Genomic DNA, 22,235 nt, shown 5'->3' on the forward strand with positions numbered 1-22,235 from the left:
AGCAGCTCTGTGACTGAAGGAATTGTCTGCTGGATAACATCAGGCATTTCTGCATGCCATCTGATTACCTCCTACTCCCACCCCCAAGGTGCAACAAAGTGGGGGCTGGGTCAAGTCAAGCAGAGCTGTGAGTGCTGAGCACTTGATCAGTGGTCTTGCTTCCCACACCTGTTTTTTTTCTCTCTCTCACACACTTTTTTCTGTTCATTATGAACCAATTAATTCCAAACACTTCTCAGGAGCAGAATCCTGTCATAACCTGGGGACTAACTGTACACTACCTACTTAACATATATAAAGTTTGAGGGTTTGGGAAAATACGCTTTCATAGTCTGTTATCTATTTATATTCAAAATAAATTAATACTGGGAAGAAAGCTTGTAAAATATCAGTAGTTTTAAATCTTTGATGTATGATTTGAATTAAACTTTCCAGCATTGTAGTTGTATGTAATTGTCATGGGAGGATTTGAAGAAATGTACGGTGACAAAAAAAATCAAGGATGCACTCAAGACCACCTTGAAATAAATGCAACATCCTGACTTATTTCTGGGAATCTCTCACTTTTCACTACTTCAGATGGAGAAGGAGCATTCAGAATAGCACCAAGAACCTTGAGCTCAAATGTTAGGAACACACTGAAGCCCATCAGAAACTACACACCCACTTGGTTCTTTGGGCACATCTGTTGTTTCCTGATTAGCCCCATGAGTTGCCTCAAAACTCACAGAAGTGGATGCGAGTCAACTTCAAAGTCACATGAAAGTAAAAACGACTGGTAATCTTGCTGATTAATCACATACCAACATGCTCAGCATCAAGGAGATGAAAATTGTTGTTTCAAATATAAAACACTTCTCAACTTATCTCTTTAAAATAGCTATGGCTAGATTTAACGCCTATCTGCAATTTAGACCAGATAATAAAGCGGCAAAGGCTCTCTTCAACTTTACTTCAACGACTTCTGTACTTAAATATCCGATGCAGGGCTGAGAGCAAGAAGCAGACTGTTTAAATTGACAATAAATGGTTAACGGTAACATTAGAAACTCTCAATCAGTAGCAGTAACTCTCATCATTGCTGATGTCTCTGAAGTTTGAAAGTGACAACATAATTTAAAAATAGCATCTAACTAGATCAATTAAAGCCAAGGACACCCTTTCTCAGTGATAGTCCAAATTTATTTTGGCAGTCAAGCAGTTCACAATGATACTTCACTTCTTAAGGAAAACACAAACTCACAGATATAATTGCAAACAACTGTCATTGTTATATATATTTCTATCCATTGATATATTAAAGATGGCACTTCAACACATGCAGATTTCACACTTCAGATTGCACTATTTTACAGTGACAAAAATATTTTCAAATGCTGGTTGGTTTTCAGCTGCAATCAAAATTGATGGGTATTTTCAGATCTGCAAAATTTTCTGATCCACCAACAAATAATATTTACACAAAGCTCAAAAGTTTAATTGTTTCAATGGAACCAGGCTACTTAAATGAAGCTTTAGCTTAGCGGCAAATAATATTTTGGGCATTATAATCTATAATACCTTTATTATAAAACTATGTAATTCTGTTCACTTCAACACCAACAATTGTGTAACCAAAAGTAGTTTAAACTGTTTTCGATGTTTACACATTTCAGGAGCACTTACTGTAGCTATAGTACATATATGTAACTTCTTTCTAAACCAAATAAATTACCTCACTCTTGGTGGGTTTTTGGACCTTACCGGGGCAATTATCCTGATACCCACCACCTGCTTTCCCTATTTGAAGTAAATTCGATCTCCTGATCATAATGATGCAGTGCTTCAACTGAGCAGCAGCAATGCACACTGGAGTGCAAAACATTCCCATCCTTACAGACAGGATATTATTTACCATTAGGAATTCCTTTGAAAATCTATAGTTTGCATCTATGTTCTGGCACAAGTGTCACACGTGGATCTGTTTTGATTAAATATAATTCATAAAAATAAATAAGTTGTGACTAGATCCATAAAATGTGTGAGAGACAAAATTGTTTGTTTCCAGGTGACTCTTGCTCACCTTCATCCCAATGGAACAAAAGCAGCTGAGGCATACAAGTATCGCTAAACTATAGGCAAACTCCCTTTAAGAGAATCATGATTTAATTGATAAACTCTTAATATTTTGCCATGGGAATACTAGTTGTAATTACGGAGACATTATGGGTTAAATTCAGCTTGAAGCTGGCAATGGCAACATTTCACATCTGGTCCAATCATACCTATTAAGAAAGAGTAATCAAAACACAAACAAATCTTTGCTGTTAGCCAGTATACACTGTCCGTTAACACATAACTCAAGGCCATTTCAGTCTTCCTTTGAACAGCACATCAGAAGATACACCATTCAAAGGTATTTGCACTCAGATATCAGTTTTTAAAAAAATACTTCTAAGTTACAAAGGGGCATGTTTTCAAATAGTCCCATGAGGAACATTAGTTAACATACTATGCATTAACACTTCATCTGCTTTTATTTATTACAGTTCAGAATCATTTACCATTATAAATAATTGCACAAGATCAGCAACTGCAAACCATGGACCACAAACAATTCTAGTTATAACACTGGCTCAATAAGGCCTGTGTATATTCCATCATTAGTTGATGAAAATTAACTTATCTTTAACAAAATAACTAAAATATTTACTAAAAGTAAAATCTAATAGCTCTCTAGAGTTATAACTTGTATAACTATCTTGCTGGAACCATTTTTGAAGTTATACTACTGTTGTTACTCTCCTAGTAGTTTCCCTCAATATAATTTTGCAACCTGCTCAATATTCTGCTCTTGTGGCCAATCAAAAATGATAAAGATATTTTTCCTACCCTGATCTTCAATAACAGATACTTGAAACTAATCTTTGATTTGTCTTGCAAGATATTTCATACAGAGTTTAATATGTCCCTAACTCTTTGAGTGCTTATATAGATATTGCCTGGGAGGTATTAAAGTCCTTTGAAGATACAGATGTAAAAATGTTAAGTATGAATCCTAACCATTAATGGGATAGAAACAGTTTTTGCTTTTACAATCCAACTGCCAATTGGGCATATACTTCAGAAATGATAAACAAATCTTTGAACCAAACAGTTAAGCCTGAAAATGAGCACCCTGAGAAATATAAATCAGTCTAGAATTTCCTGGGAGAGGCAAGGACTGCGCATTCACCTATCCTTGTATGCTAGGTCCCAACTTACCTTATGTGGGCCTTTAAGCAGCAACTTTGCTCATGACAATGCAGGATCTCCTGACTGCAAATAATAAAGCATAAGCATGCCTTATCTACCAAAAAAAACTCTTGACAATTTAGATTTTAAATCACCTTATGCTCAAGTCTATTAGAATGTCTCTGACATACACAAACCACTAAAAAACCTGTTACAATTAATAATAAAATAAAAATTTTAACATTTCATCAGAAATAAAATTAAGGTTAATAATATCAGAAAATTATTAAATATATTTAAACAAACCCAGTTGATTAAAAAAGGTAATTAACTGAAACTTACATCTCTCTTGAGAGGCCATCCATGACTGTTGCAATGAATGGAGTTGCAAGATACATGCCTGGTCCAACCTGGTGCAAATTCAGCTTACTTATTTATATCATAACTTCTGGGAAACTAAAGTAAATTAATGCTCTGACTTGGAGAATCTAATGCTGAAGCGCAGTCAGGAAACCACCAAATATCATAGGAAGTTTAGCACTTCCTTATGGCATCTCAGGAAAATTCAGACCATTTTACAAGATTCCTTCAGCCAATATATGTAACTATTTTCCACTTTCAAAACAATAATGCCTATTTGTAATTTCGCATTGCTTCATTCTAAAATACAAGCCAAACTGTAAAGACTACATGAGGGGTTTCTGTGATATTGGTATTGACAAATGATAGCTGTAGTCTCAAATAGTCTCCGCTTCATTTTATTGAATGTTTACCAATTCTGTCACGTCTGAACTCAAAGAAATCTTTTTCTTGTTTAAGTATTCGATTCATATTATTTCTTATTCAAACTGAATGCATAAGGGAATGTGGAGTAAAAATAACTAAAGGATTAAATCCTAGTCTAAAAGGAAGCATTTACTTAAAAGAACTTATACCATCTTGAACTGACTATGTCAAATAAGTTCTTAAAAAGGACATAAACTTCTGAAATTGCAAACCGATTTTAAACATTTAATGTAATTCAATGGATAATATTATGTATAAGCATTATTCATCCACTCAGACTAACACTGTACTCAGAAGTTGGTGCGCCCTTGATTTTACCTGCAAGTTATAAATGCATTTTGAATATTCAAGGACAAGTTCTTCAATAATTTCCAACTGCCAACAATATTGGTTTTAGACCATTACTTTATACTGACTATGAACTCATTACAATTAAGTAACCATTCAGGAATATTACTAAATGCTAAGAGTATCACTGAATATTTATCGATTATGCTTGTTCATAAAAATACAGTGATGTAAATTTTAATAAATTAATGTAAAAAATAAAAGTAAAATCTTTGTTTCAAATGAAACAACCACCTGATGATATTTCATACTGATCACGTGGGTTGTACAGAAATATTATACAAAACAATTTGCTTCAGAAGAAATCTACAAGTAAAATTTACACAATTATGACAAAGTATACCAAGGTTCAAAGGACTGAAATATACAGTGGCAAGTATCACTGATTGTAATAGCTTTTATATAATATTCTGAAATCCTGTGATTATAGTCATTCCTAGTCTAGAATTATCAACTACAAGTGTAGTTGGATCATTTAACAAATACACAAACACAACTCACAAACATGCAAGCTCATTTAATACTATTAAAAAAAAACTAACTCCTGATGCTCCACTGAAAATGATGACAAAAATGAGGATCAAATCATGCAAGTCATAAATTTAACTCTCATTATAGAATCCAGCAGTTTTAGTATTCAAAATTATGCCCAAGCTACTATAAAAAAAGTACAAAGGATTGCTGTCATTTTGACCTGCTCACTGAAACAACTACCACAATAAAATAATCTAATGCATTTTTCCTGTGATTGTTTAAAAATGCCCTCTCTACGAGTTCAAAATAAAACATCTTCATTTTGGATGAGCATCTCTACTAATTGTCTTTGATAACGTATGTCATTTAAGGCTGCCATGGGATCCTGTTCTGGGGCTCGCATTAGAGTTGGTCCAAAGACAATCCCAAGATTCTCTGCATTCATCAGGTTATCCTTCTCATGTCGAGTAACCCTGCAAAATACAACTATCCATTTTAGTATACTGCTTGCAATATTCACTCAAATGCAAGATAGCAAAGCTACAACTCAAATCAAGCAGTACTGTAGATTAATATATTATAGCTTTGACTCAAAATCCTATATATTTGTTTTCATTGGCTTTCTAATCAAGCATTGAGGACAAGTCAAAGATCAGTGAGCTTTAAAACAGAATAAACACCTGAGGCACAAGAACAAAGCTTTAAAGAAGACCATTCAGTCTCCTCCATCCAACAAACATTTTCAAGTTAAACAAGTTAAAGTATCAGCTTGAAAGCTGCTAGTGAGTGATTGATGGCACTTATTGTAGCCAACATTAAATGGACTTGGACTTGGGAGGAACCCAAGGGTTCCCAGTCTGGGGTCCATGGACCTCTTGCTTAATGGTATTGTTCCATGGCATAAAAGAAGGTTGGGAACCCTGGTTTAATCAATCCAGCATTTCTGGTTGCATGTCATTGGAAACAAGGTAGCCTGGTGTTTTGCATGTATGCCCTGGCCTCTATATTATTTAGGATAATGATATTCATGAAATCTCCTTCTCCTGTTGCTTTTTAACAGAAATGGAAACTTTCAATGCACTGTATAATGATTTGATCTTTATGAATAGCATGCAAGCAAGCTTTTTACTGTACATTTGAAAATAAACCAATTCCAACTTTGCTCTGCTGTGACTTATTGAAATTTCTTAATTTTGTTTACAGCACGTCCTTGTTGTTTAGCATGCTTAAGACCCTATTTGTAGCTTCATCAAATTTGCATTGTATTTTTAGGTCCCTTGCTACTGCTCCTGTGGTGTTCTTCTACACTCCTCACTGAACAGGTGCTGATCATGATAGTGTGAGACCTATGGCAAGAGATGATGTTACATATTGTGGTTTACTAGAAACTTCCTGTTGGTGATAAGGTATAAAATGTTCGGTGCTTAATTTTGAGTGATAAAATGTGTTTATTTTCCATTTAGTGCTATTGGCATATCAAATAACACAGTGGAGGTCTCCACTAAAGTGAAGATTAGAAAAATAGAGGGCTATGGGTAATCCTCGGTAATTTCTAAGGTAAGGACATGTTTGGCACAGCTTTGTGAGCTGAAGCGCCTGTATTGTGCTGTAGGTTTTCTATGTTCTATAAGATTATATTGTATTTCCAGATGGATTTTTTGGGATTCTACTACCCATTTATAACATCATTATCAGAGGCATTTATGTATATCTGATTTTATTAATCTTTTAATTTGAAGCCGTTTCATCATGTGGTTGCTGGACCATTTTCAAGGGTAATTAAGTCAACCATATTGCTTTGATTCAGTAGGAACAAACAAGCCAGAATCGAGAAGCAAGAAACATCTCTACTAGTAAAAATCACTGGTGAGCCCAGTGGGTTTTTGTGACAATATGACATCCTCAACGGGAGTAAAACTCCATGTTTTTTATTTTGATTTATTGAAGCAAACAAATTTATGTTCTCTCTCTGCTATGGTGAGATCTGAACTGTTGTCTCAGGATTATAAATATGGGCCTCTGTTTTGCCTTTTCAGAAACAACCATAATGCTGTTTTAACAAAACTCAACAGATTTAATGAAACCAATCCATATTTGGAAACTGCAGAATTAGAATGGTTTTGTTTATTCAATGTTGATTCTTTGCACTTGAAAATGAGGAATTAACATATGAATTCTATGTTCAATAGATACTTGTAATATGGTTTCATGATGCATTACATTCACTGCTCCTGATTGAACTATTATGGGATGCAGTTGAGTGACATTTGGTCCCTTGATTTTTTTCTTCCTCTAACAGATTGATTGGAGGTATTTTTAGTTTGCATTCTGCCAGAAACATGGAGAGATCAGACATATTGGCATGTATATAGAACTAGAGAGTGTAGATTTAATTTTCAACCATTTTCTATCATTTTTAGATAAGAAACAGAATACATCTATCAAGCTCAAATCAGTATTTTGAACTTTATAACCAATATAAACAAACTTCGACAGCTATGCCTTACTTCTTTAAATGAGCCATAAGGTATCTTAGAGTTTCACAGTGTGCAGGTGGCAACATTTTTAATGCTTCATGAATTGACTCTAATCGTGCATCAGGATCTGGAATCTCTGCAAAAGAAACAGAATATAAATCACTCAAACTTTAAATGATCCAAACATTTTCAAAATTTCACAAATTTCTTCAATCTTGGTAGGAATCATGAAATTTGATAGAAGTTACCTGAGGAGAAGCGCATTTTAAACATAAAATACTTCAGTCATAAATAGGCGATATTGCCTGTTGCTTTATAGGCTTTGCCTGCTTCTTTGTTGGCTCCGTGGAACAGTCCCTTTTGAAGCCTTCGCTAGTAATATTCTCCAAATCTTCTTCTGCTATATTGACGACTGCATTGATGCTGCTTCAAACACCCTTGCTGAACTCACCAATTTCATCAACTTTGCATCCAGCTTGGTCCATTCCTGACACCTCCCTCCCCTTTCTTGATCTTTCTGTCTCCATCTCTGGAGACAAACTATCAACCAACATCTTTTATAAACCTATTGATCCCCACAATTATGCTAACCACATCTCCTCCCACACTATCTCCTGTAAAAATGTTATTCCCTTTTCTCAATTCCTTTACCTCCCCTCATCTGTTCATAGGAAGTGGCTTTCCTTTCCAGGAAATCAGAGATGTCCTCCTTCCTCAAGGAACAGTATTTTCTATCTTCCACCATTGCCGCCCTCACCCACGTCCCCTCCATTTCCTGAACATCTTCATTCACCCCATCTTCCCGCTGCCTTAACAGTGATAGAGTTCCTCTGCTGCTTACCTACTACCTCATGAGACTAAGCATCTAACACATCAATCTCTGCAACTTCTGCCAACTCCAAAGGGATCCTACCACTAAACATATCTTTACTTTCCCCCTCCACTTTCCACAGGGATCACTCCCTCCACAATTTCCTTGTCCTTTCCCACTAATTTCTTTCCTGGCACTTAACCCTGCAAGCAGCCATAGCACTGCACCTGCCCATTTACCTCCTCCCTTACCTCCATTCAGGTGCCCAAACAGTCCTTCCAGGTGAAACAACACTTCACCTGCAAAAATGGTGGGATCATCTACCGTGTCCCGATACAGCCTCCTCTACATTGGTGAGACCTGTTGTAAATTGGGGGACCGCTTTGTTGAGCTCATCCATTCTATCTGCAGAAAGCAGATCTTCTTGGTGACCAAACATTTTAATTCTGATTCCCATTCTGACATGTCATTCCATGGCCTCCTCTTGTGCCAAGAAGAGGCCATCCTCAGGATAGAGGGGCAGCACCTTATATTCCATCTTGGTAGTCTCCAACCTGATGGCATGAATATCTATTCCTCCTTCTGTTAAAAAATTTGTTTTCCTTCCCCTGCCCCTCTTCTTCTATTTCCCACTCTGGACTTTTACCTCTTCTCACCTGCCTATTACTTGCCCCGGGTCTCCTCCTCCTGATCTTTCTCCAATGGTTCACTCTCCTCTTCTATCAGATTCCTTCTCCAGCCCTTGACCTTTCCACCCAACTTCTAGCTAGCATCATTCCCTCCCTTCCCCCACATTTTTATTCTGGCATGTTCCCCCTTCTTTTCAGTCCTGATGAAGGGTATTGGCCCAAAACATTGAGAGTTTATTCACTTCCACAGATGCTGCCTGACCTGCTGAGTTCCTCCAGCATTTTGTGTGTGTTGCTTTGGACTTCCAGCATCTGCAGACTTTCTCATGTCTATATTGCTTTAACAGTTTCTTTTCTTATTTATCTCATGCAAAAGGAATTTCATGGTGACAAATTTTCACCTCTTTACAAAGGGGAAACAAGAGTAATACACTTGCTGGAAATCAGTTTCAGCTGAATTCTCTCATCTCAGCCCAGCTGTAATTGTGCTAAGTAGAGGGAAAACTTTCCAAATCACATTAGGACTCTTCTTCAATATAGCAACTGATGGAATTATTGTAAGGTTTGATAAGGATGTTTAAAATTAATGAATGTTGGAACAAAGTTACGTCATGATCATTTCACCAAAGTTTGCCTGTTCTAAACTCAACAAGCCACTGCAGGGGAGACGAATTTAAATTATGACCAAATCTTTAATGAAAAAAAGAAACATTTTATGACCAAGAAAGGAACTTTAAAACATCAATTAAGTGGACATTAATCATTTTTGTTTGAATAGACTAAGAACAATTTGCAAACCACAGTTCATCATGATAATTATAGATAGATATAGCATGGAAACAAATCCTTTAGTTCAGTCTATTCTGAACATCAACTACCAATTTATAGAAATTCCATATTAACATTCTCATCAGATCCACTCACCTTATATCACTCGCCTATTTACAAGGGACAATTTAGAGGCTAATTAACCTACAAACCTGCATATTTTTGGATATGCAAAGAAACTGCAACACTTGCAAGAATCTTAAAGTGTTGTAAGAAGAATGTACAAACACCACATAGATAGCACCCAAGGTCAGGATTCAGTCCTGATCTCCAGCACTGTTAGGTTAGTTTGTGGTTCTACTAGCTGTCCCTCTGTGTTTCCTGTGATTGACAGATAATTGAACATTAAAAACCTTTTATATTAACTTGGTAAACAATAAATCAATAAAACACACAATTATGTTTTTATATGGATAAGATAACTACTCACGAGCAGCTTCAATAAATTTTGGATATGCATCATATGTGATAAGTGGAATAGGCAAATCTCTGAAGTAAAGTTTAAGTGCACCAGTGATAATATTTATATCTTCATAAATATTCACAGAAATGTCTGCTTTCTCACCATCTAAGAGACAAAACAGTTAACAAAAACCTCAACAAATATTCAATTCAATATAATTATTATATTTTTGTATTACATTCAGATCAGATTGAATATATTCTCTGATTCACAATGCGGTATCTTCCTGCAAAGAGACCATAGTAGAATGCTCAAGTTACAACCAAAACAGCAATATTTTTAAAGATCGGAATTTTCTTCAGTTACAAGCTTCATATCTCACCATGAATAGCATCATATTACAGATATTTTAGGCAGAATAATATTACAGTCATTATGACACAGTAAAGGGGCTACTTAGCTCATTAGGTTCATGCAGCCCCCACCACAGTGATCCCATCAGTCTCATTCCCACTCACCTTATTACACTGTACATTTTTACATTATCTTCTCTTTAACTGCACATAACTTTCCTTTCTGAGTATTCTGTTACTCATCCACATTCAGGGATAATTTACTGTGACCAAATGATACAGCTTCCGGATGTGGGAGGAAAACAGACCAGCAGGCAGAAACCCAGTCACCTGGTAGAAACTCACATAATCACTGAGTAACATACAGCAGACAAGGTCGGGATGAATATGGGTCCGTGGAACTGCAGAGCAGCAACACTAACCACTGCAACACAAGGCCACCAAGCCACTCAAAATGGCAAAATTCTGCAACAACTATAAACTGTAATTTCTTCTATAATACAGCATAAAGTGGTTTACAGCAGAAAAGGTATTGTCTGGCTTGGGAAAAATGTACAGAATTATGATAAATGTTTTTGTAAAGCTATACAGATTTACCATTTTAATTGCAGAATTTTGCAGTTAAAGTTGCATGGTTTTGATTGAAAATATTAGTATGCTTGAGGTTTAAGCAAAAAGGAGGGGTATGAGATTAATCCAAGGTGATTGGTGGTCTGAGGAGGGGTGAAGGTTAAATCAGATAGTGGAGGGGGAAGGTTGAGTTGGGAGACAGAAACAGGTCGATGATAATGAGGAGGCTGACAAAGGAGAGGCAGATGGAGTGAGATGGAGGGATGGGTGAAAATGGAGATGGCTGTTGGGGAGTGATAAGCAAGAACACAAAGGCTACCAGTGCTGGGATCTGATAAACAAAGGAGGTGACGATAGGAACCATAACAGGAGAGGTGAATAGTAAATGGAACCTGAACCAAAACAGGGAGGAGTAGAAGTATACAGTGGGATGGTGGCGAGAGGAGTAGTAAATAAATGGGCTTGCTGTTGTGCCAGGCCTAACTTGCCCAGGTAGAAAAGGTTTTGTGGTAAGGTTCTCCAATGCATTTACCAGGGTACTGAAGCAAGACCATACTCCAATTTTACAGTTTATGTGGAATTCAAAGCTGGAGAACAGCCAGGAAATCACTAGCTGGTGTTCGTCAGCAAGGACTTCCATTTATGTAATGAAGTCACAAACTGCAGGGCAGGGGTGACGAGTTGGTATATGCCAGTAGTCTAGCAAAGAACTCCTGTATTTCCCTGCAAATCTAACACACTGTATTAAGTTTGTCCTTGACTTAATATCTACCAAAAAATTCAGTTTAGAGACTCTAAAATATATGCAATATTACTGATATACAAACAGAAAATCTTAAGTACTAAGAATAAAATTTTGTCTCCAATGAAGTATAAAAATAGACTTACCACTCTATTCAACCAGCTGCTGTTGTTGATCACTGTGTACTTAAATTCACACTGTTACTGACAAGGCTTTGCAGTTCTTCCACTAATTTAGGAAGCTGGAGAACTGATATATTTATAGGATATTTTTCCACTAATTTAGGAAGCTGCAGAACTGATATAGGATTTATTTTATCCTTTATCTGCTGATAGACACAAAAAACCTCATCATTTTCATTTTCAATTGACTAGACTGACCCCAGTCAAAGTCTGAAATCTTCAAAGGTGCTAATCTAAAAAAAGGCAAACATAATAGTGTCCATCTGCTTGTTGTAAATATCAAGGAATGTTACCCTTATGTTTGATGTGGAAAATTAAACTGCACATACCTCTGTCAAATGCCAGCTTGACATCTTCAATTAGATCACTAAATCCCGATACTCTGTATAAACCCTCAGACATTAAACCTAAAAAATGTAGTACAGTTAAGGTTATGTGTACATGGAAAATTAAAGCTTATATTAGTAAACTAAAATGAAGCCAGTGAGTTACAGAGGCACACAGTATAGTATGGGTATTGGCCTGTTGGCTCATCAAATCTACAGCAAAATTCAACTACGCATTTACATTAATACTATATTAATCCAATTTCTTTATTTATTGCTTATTCAAGCAATTGGACTGTGTAAAATTCCATGCTGTTCAGTAATGTAAACCCGGTGTGCTGTGCTGTAATTCACAGAATAACTGCAGTTTGAGCACAGATGAATCAATATGATTCCATATGACTTCAGAGCAGAACTAGGCCATTTGGCCCATCGAGTCTGCTCTGCCATTCAATCACAGCTGAGCTTTTTCTCCCCTTCCTCAGCCCCATCCCTGGCCTTCTCCCGGTAACCTTTGATGCCATATCCAATCAAGAACCTATCAATCTCTGCCTTAAATACACTCTGTGGAGACTTGGCCTCCACAGCTGCTTGTGGTAACAAATTCATCACCCTCTGGCTAAACAGATTTCTCCACATCTCTGTTTTCAATGGACATCCCTCTATCCTGAGGCTCTGCCTTCTTGTCCTAGACTCCCCTAACATGGGGAACATCCTTTCCACATCTACTCTGTCTAGGCCTTTCAACATTCCTTCAATCTCTATACCATTTTCCAAGCATTAAACAATTTGCTTCTTTGTCAACAGGCTGCCAAATTAAGTTTAATAGTTATTTTACTACTGAATAGAAGGTTCAAAGTATTTAAATTTATTTCAGAGACAAAACCTTCAGTTGCTAGAAATCCAAAGATTCCTTTTACCTATCCCCACAGCTATGTAACCTACCATGGTCCAAAAAGGAGAGGACAAGAGACATAAACTCTGATGTTTGTGATCCGTGCCTTGGTTTTCAATCTGATACTTGAAACTTGAGTGAAGTCTTTGTATAAAGGTAGACAGAGGTGTATTAAAGATTTTCTGATCGATTCAATATTGCAGCATCTTTTTAAGGTCTTCAGCAGCAATAGGAGGTCAGGAAATCACACAAAATGCTGGAGGAACTCAACAGGTCAGGCAACATCTATGGAAATTAATAATCAGTCGATGTTTCAGGCTGAGATTCTTCATCAGGACTGGAAAGGAAGGGGGAAGAAGCCAGAATAACATGGTGGTGGGGCGATGGTAGAGGAGGGGAAGGAGTACAAGCCCGAATGTAATAGGTGAAGCTAGGTGGGTGGGGGAGAGGGCAGAAGGTGATGAAGTAAGAAGATGGGAGGTGATGGGTGGAAAACACAAGTGGATGGAGAAGGAGGAATCTGATAGGAGAGGAGAGCGGACCATGGGAAAAATGGGAGGAGGAGGGGCACTGGGGGAAGATGATAGGCAGGTGATGAGAACAGTACAGGTAAGGGGGAGGCAGAGTGGGGAATTGAAGAGGGAAGGTGGAGGGGGAAAAAATTACTGTATTGGAGAAATCTATGTTGGAGGCTACCTGGTTGGAATATGAGACTTTGCTCCTCCAACCTGAAAGTGGCCTCATCGTAGCAGTAGAGGAGGTCATGGACCAACATGTTGGAATGGGAAAGGGGTTTGGAATTAAAATGTTTGGCCACCGGGAAATTCTGCTTTTTTGTGGATGGAGTGAAGGTGCTTGACAAAGTGGTCTCCCAATCTACCTCGAGTTTCACCAATGTAGGGAAGCCACAAAGTAGGGAAGTCATGAACTGATTAATCAGAATTTAAAAAAAATTTTTGTTCCAGTCTTGAAGCCATTACTGGTTTCAGCAACCTCATAAACTTATGGGACCTTTATACATCAGACCTTTGGCTGAATCCTAAATTTTACTTCTCTGTTACAATGAGATTCTTTCAACCATTGTTGTGACTTTAACCTCACTGATCTGGCACCATGTGTCATCAGCAACAGTGGATTGAATTCCACTCCAATATACAGCTTTATGGCCAGACAGCGCAGTTTGAGGTAAGAAAAGAACAAGGACAAATTTAATTTAAAAGATTTTATCGGTAACAACAATGCTATCAAATCCAGTATTTTTTGTTTTTCCCTAATTGTATTTGAAATGATAGTAGTGAGCCACTTTCTTGAATATTTTGATGAGGTATTCCTTCTGTAGTGGATTCCAGGATTACGTCCTAAAGATTCTGAAGCAACAGCAATATACTTCCAGTTAAGTTTAGGAAGTGATTTGAAGGCAAACCTGAACGTAGTTTTCAGCCTTTGACACTCACAATGACAAGTATGACAGCTATTGAAGTAGCGTACGCTAGTAATTGCAGTGCATTTTGTACATGGTACATAGTGTAGGTATGCCAATAAGTGACGGTAGGGTGAATACTAGTGGTGGTGGAGTGGGTGCCAGTCTCCTCATGGCTGGTGTTGAGCTCCTTGAATATTGTTGGAATTGCATGCAACCAAACCTGTGGAGAGCACAGACTCCAGACTTACAAACGTGGATGAGGGAGGCCATTAGAGAATAAGAAAAAGTGAACCAGTGCCAGAGGATGCCGAACTTCTGATGGTCCTTGGGGTCAGCTTTTAGATACCTGTTCTAGTTTTGTCCCAGGTCCATGATGACTCGTACACAACTGGTTGATGGAAACTCTGCTGTAGTAATGCATGTCAGATATGGTTGCTTGCTGGAGGTGGTTACTGACTGGCATTTGTATGGCATGATTGTTACTAGTATGTATTAGCTGGTTTACTTTGTAAAAAGATGTAAATAAAAATTGGCATTGGACAATCATTAGTGAAAATTCTTCTTATTGAATTCATGATGGTAAATTACTAATGAAGCACCTGAAAATGATTGGAACTTGGATACATCCTGCAGTAACCTCTTAGGGCCATGATGCTTGGTTTTAAGTTTCAACTATTTCTTTGTCCATAGAAGCTACCTGACCTGTTAAGTATTTTCAGCATTTTTAGTTTCATTTAAGATTTCTAGTATCCACAATATTTCATTTTTGAATACTTAAGCACACCTTTGTTACCAATGTAAGTGGACAGAAGTGAATACAGGATGATCTATGTGTCTTTACTGCAGTTTTAAGTCTTTCACCTTCATTAACATTATAACTATCAGTGATCGTCAATCATCCAAGAATCGTGGCTCCTACCTCTGCTTTCAATTTCTCGGATGCACATATCCACTACCATTGGCCTCTTTGAATTATGTGCTTTAACCAGTGTTGTCAGGTCACAGCTATAGACTTTTTTCACATGTTTCAGATCAGGCTTGCAATCATGTGGAACCATCTTGGAACACTGTTTGTGAACATTCAAGCCACAATCTAAGAATGCAGAATAAGACAGAGATTTTAAAATTGCAATTACTCCCACGCAAATAATTTAACTCAAATATATTGTATCTAGAGATATTTTAACTTCAGAGTCAACATAAAGGTAGCTTTTTCATCTGCAATACTTTTTGACTAGAGCAAAAATCATTACCTTCTTTTTCTGCAATCACCCAATAAAATACTGAAAATTTGTGACTGCTGCTCGCATCGTCAATTTTTCACTTACTTCACTTTCTGATAGCTGGGCACTAACAGAACAAATGCAGTAGTTTTGTACCCATCCCTTTGATCGTGTGCCTACTGCCTTTGCTGTTACTTTCAGACCATAAAACTTAAGGGCAGAATTAGGCCATTCTGCCTATTTGAGTACGGTCTGCCAATTTCATATGGCTGATTTATTATCTCTCTCAACCCCCTTTTCCTAACAGATTGAGGCTTTCAGAATGTAAATAAGTATGACTTGTAAGCAGTTATAGACTGTTTCAACTGATAGGCAAGATAGTTAAAAAAGGACGATCAATTCTAAGAAAATAATAAAAGACTTAAAAGAGAACATGTGATTGATGAGAACATGCAAACATTGCCAAAATCTATGATAAAGCAGAATCTGTAAATATTTTCAAGTATTATCTGTTACCCCCATGGAAGAAACCCCTTCTTCTGGGGCGTCTCTAGGGACTTGGCTCGTTAACCCCTCGCTAATAGCCACTGGACTTAGAAGTGAGAAAACCACCTTTCTCCATCTCCATATATCTAGGGTTGGTTTGATTTGGGTCCCACCAAAACTGGAAAGTTAGGATGTCTCAACAACTCAAACCCGAATCTGTGCGAAAACTGTGTAAATACTGCTCCCATGCAATTAGCCGTCAGCAAGAAATAATAGATCATACACTGCATACAATTATAAAGAAAGTTTATTTACAAATTTCAGCTTTATCAGTTACAGGAAAAAGAAAAAATTAAAAAGGGACCATTACAGTATTAACCCAGTCCAAATGTGCACATAAAGTTGGAGCTTGAATCCATCTCGGACAAATGGGCTCCCCCTCGGGAGAATTGCTCCTTCCTCTTGGAGCCATTCATCTGCATAAAGCACCTTGTGCAACGGGGATGGTATTCTCCACCATCTTCCCTCCTGTCTTCTCCCAGCTCCCACCAAAATGCCTCGACCCGCACCAGTGTACGTCACAAAAACCTTCATCATCCCAATTCCAACATCCTGATTGGCTGACACAACGTTTCTAAGTTGAACAACATAGCCCTATATCTTTAGCTCAGAGCCAAACATACTAAAAGCAGAATACACTGCTCTTACAAAACTGCTAAAATGAAATAACTTACAGCGTAGCAGTAAAAATCTTAACCAGGATATTACACTACCTCCCCCCACCAAAAATAGTCACATCCTCACGACTTTGAAATTTATCAACCTATCATTAATGACAGTTTTCAAAGGAATTTCATGATGTTAGGATCTCCAATCGGTTTTTAAACAGTAGTGACATATCTCACTAGGGGTACAGATGCAACACTCTGTTTCCTTGGTGCGTCATAAGCCAGCCTGTCTGGGGGATTCCTGACTCAGTGAGACCTCCTTATCCCATCTTCAGCTCTTCCAGCTTCAATCATCCCTTATGACTCTTCCTGTCTACTAAAGAGTGCCTCCCCATCTATCTATGTCTTCCAGCGGCTCAGGCCCCCCTGCTCCATGACTGAACTTAACTTCTTTCAGCTTAAACAGGTGCTAGCAAATATCTTCAACCTCCGCTGATCTCTCTCGGAAAGGGGTGTCCTTAGTCTCCCTAAAGGCGAGGCAAGCACTCCTGGAGCAACCAACATCAGGCTCGTCAATAGAACGTGTCCCAACATCTTCTCAGTTAATCTCCTTTTCCATTCCTTGAACATTCCGACAAATTTGGGGGTTCCTGTCATTCTAGCTATAACATGACAGGTTTAGACTGGGTGTACCACACAGTTCCTCATTTCTGCTCATCCTGCTTAGAAGGAACTTGTACCTTCTCAAAAGCAGCTCCGAGCACAGGATGAATGAACAAGGTTTTCAAAAAGTTCTCTCCATTTCTTTTTGTATGCTCCCACTAGCCTTCTCACAACAGCAGTATTTGCCCCCACAAGAATGGAAGCTCCACCCTTTTCAACTGGATCCGGGCAGACCAACACTGCTGTGTCAATAGTCTCAGCTACTCCAACATATGCTTCTGAAAACTCCAACTTCAACAACAAGTAACCATCGAATGGGTACTCATCAGCACTAAGCCCCCAAATCTCAAGGGCACCGAGTACCATCAATGGTAAATGCATCAAATACTAGTTGTAAAAGGATCTATAAAGCAAATTAACTTGAGAACCTGTATCAAGTATGGCTCTAGCATAAACACCTTCAATCCATATGGATACAAAGATTGGTCCCACTAAAACTTCAAGAATAGAGTTTTGTACTTTAGTATTTCCCTTGATACACTGATAGGAACATATTCCTTCTGAAATATCAGCCTGTTCCTTTACTGGGTCCCTCCATAGTTTACCCCAACTTCTCTGTTTGATTAATTGCTGATTTTGTTTTTGAAGATTTTCCTCTCCTTCACACTCCTGCTTGAAATGTCCATCTTCTCCACAGTTGTAACAGAAAGTACTGGTCACTCTCCTGGTCAAGAGACCCCGCTCAGTAGCAGCCCAGTGGGTCCAGCTTCCTATTGGCCTTGTCATGCTTGGTGGCACCACCAGCTGATATCATCCAAAAAAGCTCAGCCCTCAGATCTTTCACGGCATCCTGCAAAACCCCTGCTTGTGTGGCATCAGGGGTTGCTTTAGCAGAGACTACTACTGAGGACTTTGCGCTGCTGGAGGCCTCTCACTCCTACATTGCATAAAAGATGGAGGAGGGCACATACTGCGGATCATTCAAATACATAGAGCAATCACATTGTGTGACAGTGCACCCTTCACAACTTTCTCCATCCTGAAGCAATTTCTCCCAGACAGTTGAATGCCCCCTTTGTGACACAAACAGTGCAGAAGGTTATCCAACCTGAAAATGCAGGCAACTTCCCTCCTGCCTAAACATCCTAAGATTGGCTGCACTTCCAGCAGTGCCAAAAGCATCTTCCAGAGTTTGCAAAGGTAATTCGCTGATGTGGCTAATGGATTTTCTGCCTTGAGGAACCTCACTATATCAGCCACTGAGCTCTTTAAGTTCTCTACCAGTCTCAGTTTTTCACTGTATCAAAGCACTGCCATTCATCCAGTAACTGAGATGTCTGTTCAGCCTAAGCCTCATATTCGTCTTCCCCAATGGGTGTGGGCTTGACCCCAGAGAACACTTCCAGCCTACAATAACTTTGACTCTCCGCAGATATACTTGTGCATTTATCAGCCAGTGATGTAATAGCCAAAACGAGCTCAGAATTTAAATCAATCGCTGAAGGACTCATTAGAACTTTCACACCAGATATTTCCCAATCCTTTACTCTCACCTGCACTCTCCTCTTCTCTAAAAAAGTATGGATTGTCCATGTCAGCTCTTATAGAACTGCTAAAATGAAATACCTATTGCATAGCAGTAAAAATCTTAACCAGGGCATTACACACAACTGCACGAAAAAGAATGCTAAACAATATGGGGAAATAAATATTTGGGGTTTAGATATGGTGACTCAGGGAGAAAACACAGATGCAGACATGATGGGATAAACCATTTCATTCTTTTAGCACGTGAAGAGCAGACAAGAACTAATGAGCTGAATTTTTTGGGTGCATGAGCTAGTTAAAAATGAAAATAAGGAGTCCTTAAGTCCTTAAAGCAGAATTGACAACCTTATACTAAACGTCACCAAGATACTGGCACAATATTGCATTGGTGTAAGTGATGAGAGAATTTCAGATGTTAAAAATCTGAAATAGGAGATCCATAGTAAACACAAAGTACACTGCAGATGCTGTGGTCAAATCAACATGTCCAAAGACGTTGGATGAACTCAGCAGGTCAGGTAGCATCCGTTGAAACGAGCAGTCAACGTTTCGGGCCGAGACCCTTTGTCAGGACTGAAGAAGGAGGGGGCAGGGGCCCTATAAAGAAGGTGGGGGAAGGGTGGAAGGTGCCAGGTGAAAAACCAATCAACCCCCTATCTCCTCCCTGCTTCTCTTCTCCCACCCCTTGATCTTTCCTCTGATTGGTCAAGCAGTTGAAGCCAATGGTGGTACGGCCATGGGAAGCAGCGAGTGATGGATGTTGAAATCAAACCCACATCCACCACTTGCACTGGCAGCTTGTTTCATTCGTTCTGAGCGACGAAGTTCTCCCTTATGCTTCTGTTAAGCATTTCACTTTTAATCTATGACCTCTAGCTCTAGTCTCCCCAAACTTGGTTGAAAAAGCTTGCTTGCATTTATCCTGATTATACTCCTCATAATTTTATATACTTATATCAGATCTCCCCTCATTCTCCTACACTCTTAATTCCTAACCTATTCACGTTTCTCTATAACTCAGGTACTCAAGTCCTAGCAGCATCCTTGTATATTTTCTCTGCACTCTTTCAATATCAATAGCTCTTCTGTATGTAGGTGACCAGAACTACACACAATACCGCAAATTAGACCTCACCATCAGAGAAAACAACCCTAGATTGTCCAAACTTTCCATATAGCAAATGCCCTCTTGTGCACCTTCTCCAAAGCTTCCACATAGGAAGCTTGACCAGAAATGACTGGAATATCCCAGGTACATTATAACTAGAGTTCTGTAAAACTGCAACACAACTTCCTGACTCTTGAACTCAGTGCCTTGATTAATAAAAGCAAGTACACTGTATGCTTTTTTTAACCACCCTATGAGTTTACGTGGCCACTTTCAGGGTAACTGAGAATGCTGTCCTATAAAAAGGGCTGGATGAGATACAGCTTGTCAAATGTACTCAGGCAAGTTTCCTTAATCAATACAATAGGTCCCAGCTAGAAAGAGTGCAATACTAGATCTGGAGTTTTGGAGGTTGAGGGGAGACCGGATAGAAGTTTTTACGGTTATGAAGCATAAACAGAGACAGTCACTATCTTTTTCCCAGGGTTGAAATATCTGATACTAGAAGGTATGCATTTAGGATGAGAGGGAGTTAAGTTCAAAGGAAATGTGTGGGGCAAGTGGAATATGCTGCCAGGGGTGGTTGTGGTGGTGGCAAGTATGATAGAGGTTTTTAAGAGGTGCTTGAACATGTAAAGGAATGGAAAGGTATGAATCATGTGGAGGCAAAAGCAATTAGTTTAATGAGGAATCATTAGCTTAATTAGTTCAGAACAATGCCATGGTCCTGTGCTGTCATGTTTATATTTTATGTTCTTATTGACCCTTTATGAAAATAATAGTTAATTTGTATTTTTGTGTTTGCTTTTTCAGAGACACAAGTGTGCAGTCAGTTCTGTATTTTCTTTATGTACAGGGGTTGCTATGTTGTGCTGTCTGTGCAACGACTATCAATCAGGTCTTGTCTTAGGCAACATATCATGCTAGTTACATTTTAAATTCTATTGCTAAGAAACAGAAACTGGAGTCACATATAGCATTAACGTGCAGAATGAGTGCATTATGAACTTCCCATGTGAAAGTTACATTTCCCTTCTAAAACAGGGCAATTGCTGGCTTTATTCATTTGATACTAGGGTTTCAGAGAAAAACATGCAATTTTAGGAAATTGCTTAGAAATCTGATGGTTAAACATGCCAATTTATGATGAAACATCTGTAAACATATTTGGAATAGATGATTTTCAATTCAAAAAATAAAATTAAAATCACATTTTAAAGACAAAATTACCTGCACATTTCACACCCTGAGCAATCAAGCCCCACATAAAATTGGCACAGTATTCACACCAGTGAGGCCCTCGGAATGTGTGAACCTGTAAAAAGCAATAGTAAGAAAAAAACAGTATGGGATAGCACTAAGAATTCTTGAGATTAATTATTTGCTTAAGATTCAGAACTCTTCAAAGTTGAAGAGAAATCTTAAAATAATGGCCTCTTAAGAGCGAAAACCATCAACACTCAAAAGTCGAGAAACTGTGATTGAGACCCAGGTACTCTTAATACAGTTTTTATTCTTACAATATTTCACAGTCTTTTGAGTAATTAAAACATTAAAATGCAAAATTCCATAACCACCAAGCATTTTTATATAATATATTGGCTACACATAAAAGGTACATTACCACGGCAACTATCAGTTACATTACTGCAATCAATATTAGCATTTTTAGATTCAAAGGAACAGTAATATTTTATTGAAAGCCATTTCTAGAAAATGAACTTATTACAAAGGTATTTTTTAAATCACAGGTGCATTAAGTAAATCCTAGAACATATTAAAACAAATATATCTGAACATATTTATGGTTGAAGCTTTCATTTTCAAGTCTGAACATATACAAAACCAAACCAGAGATCTGCAACTATTGCGAGAGACAAATAGATAATCAAAATTTTTTTTTGGTATTGCTGAGAAGAAGCAGAGGTGCTGTGATTGTACATAAATGCCAGATCAAACAACATGCATAATATTAAATAATAAGGTAACAATGTTCTATCAGATTCTGATCAAAGCAGCATTTATTCTGTTCACTGATTCAATTAAACAGCAGAAAAACAAGTGACAACAAAAATTCAA

General features: G+C 38.0%; 1 protein-coding gene across 3 annotated transcripts in view; it reads right to left on the minus strand.

Annotated features, from left to right (window-relative positions):
• Positions 1-1,167: 1,167 nt before the first annotated feature.
• The window catches only part of chn1 (chimerin 1), a 109,360-nt gene continuing 88,292 nt past the window's right edge, over positions 1,168-22,235 (minus strand). For 2 of the 3 annotated variants that reach the window (XM_059966697.1, XM_059966699.1), the window contains exons 9-14: positions 21,387-21,471; positions 15,380-15,553; positions 12,146-12,223; positions 9,997-10,134; positions 7,329-7,434; positions 1,168-5,294 (exon numbers count right to left, since the gene is read on the minus strand). In XM_059966697.1, coding sequence (XP_059822680.1) covers positions 5,123-5,294; positions 7,329-7,434; positions 9,997-10,134; positions 12,146-12,223; positions 15,380-15,553; positions 21,387-21,471 — 753 coding nt within the window. In that variant the 3' untranslated portion in view covers positions 1,168-5,122. The remainder of the gene's footprint in view (positions 5,295-7,328; positions 7,435-9,996; positions 10,135-12,145; positions 12,224-15,379; positions 15,554-21,386; positions 21,472-22,235) is intronic. The other variant, XM_059966698.1, reaches the window with a different exon arrangement.

This window comes from Hypanus sabinus, chromosome 4, assembly GCF_030144855.1.
Source record: "Hypanus sabinus isolate sHypSab1 chromosome 4, sHypSab1.hap1, whole genome shotgun sequence".
In the NCBI taxonomy this organism is placed as follows: Eukaryota; Metazoa; Chordata; class Chondrichthyes; order Myliobatiformes; family Dasyatidae; genus Hypanus; species Hypanus sabinus.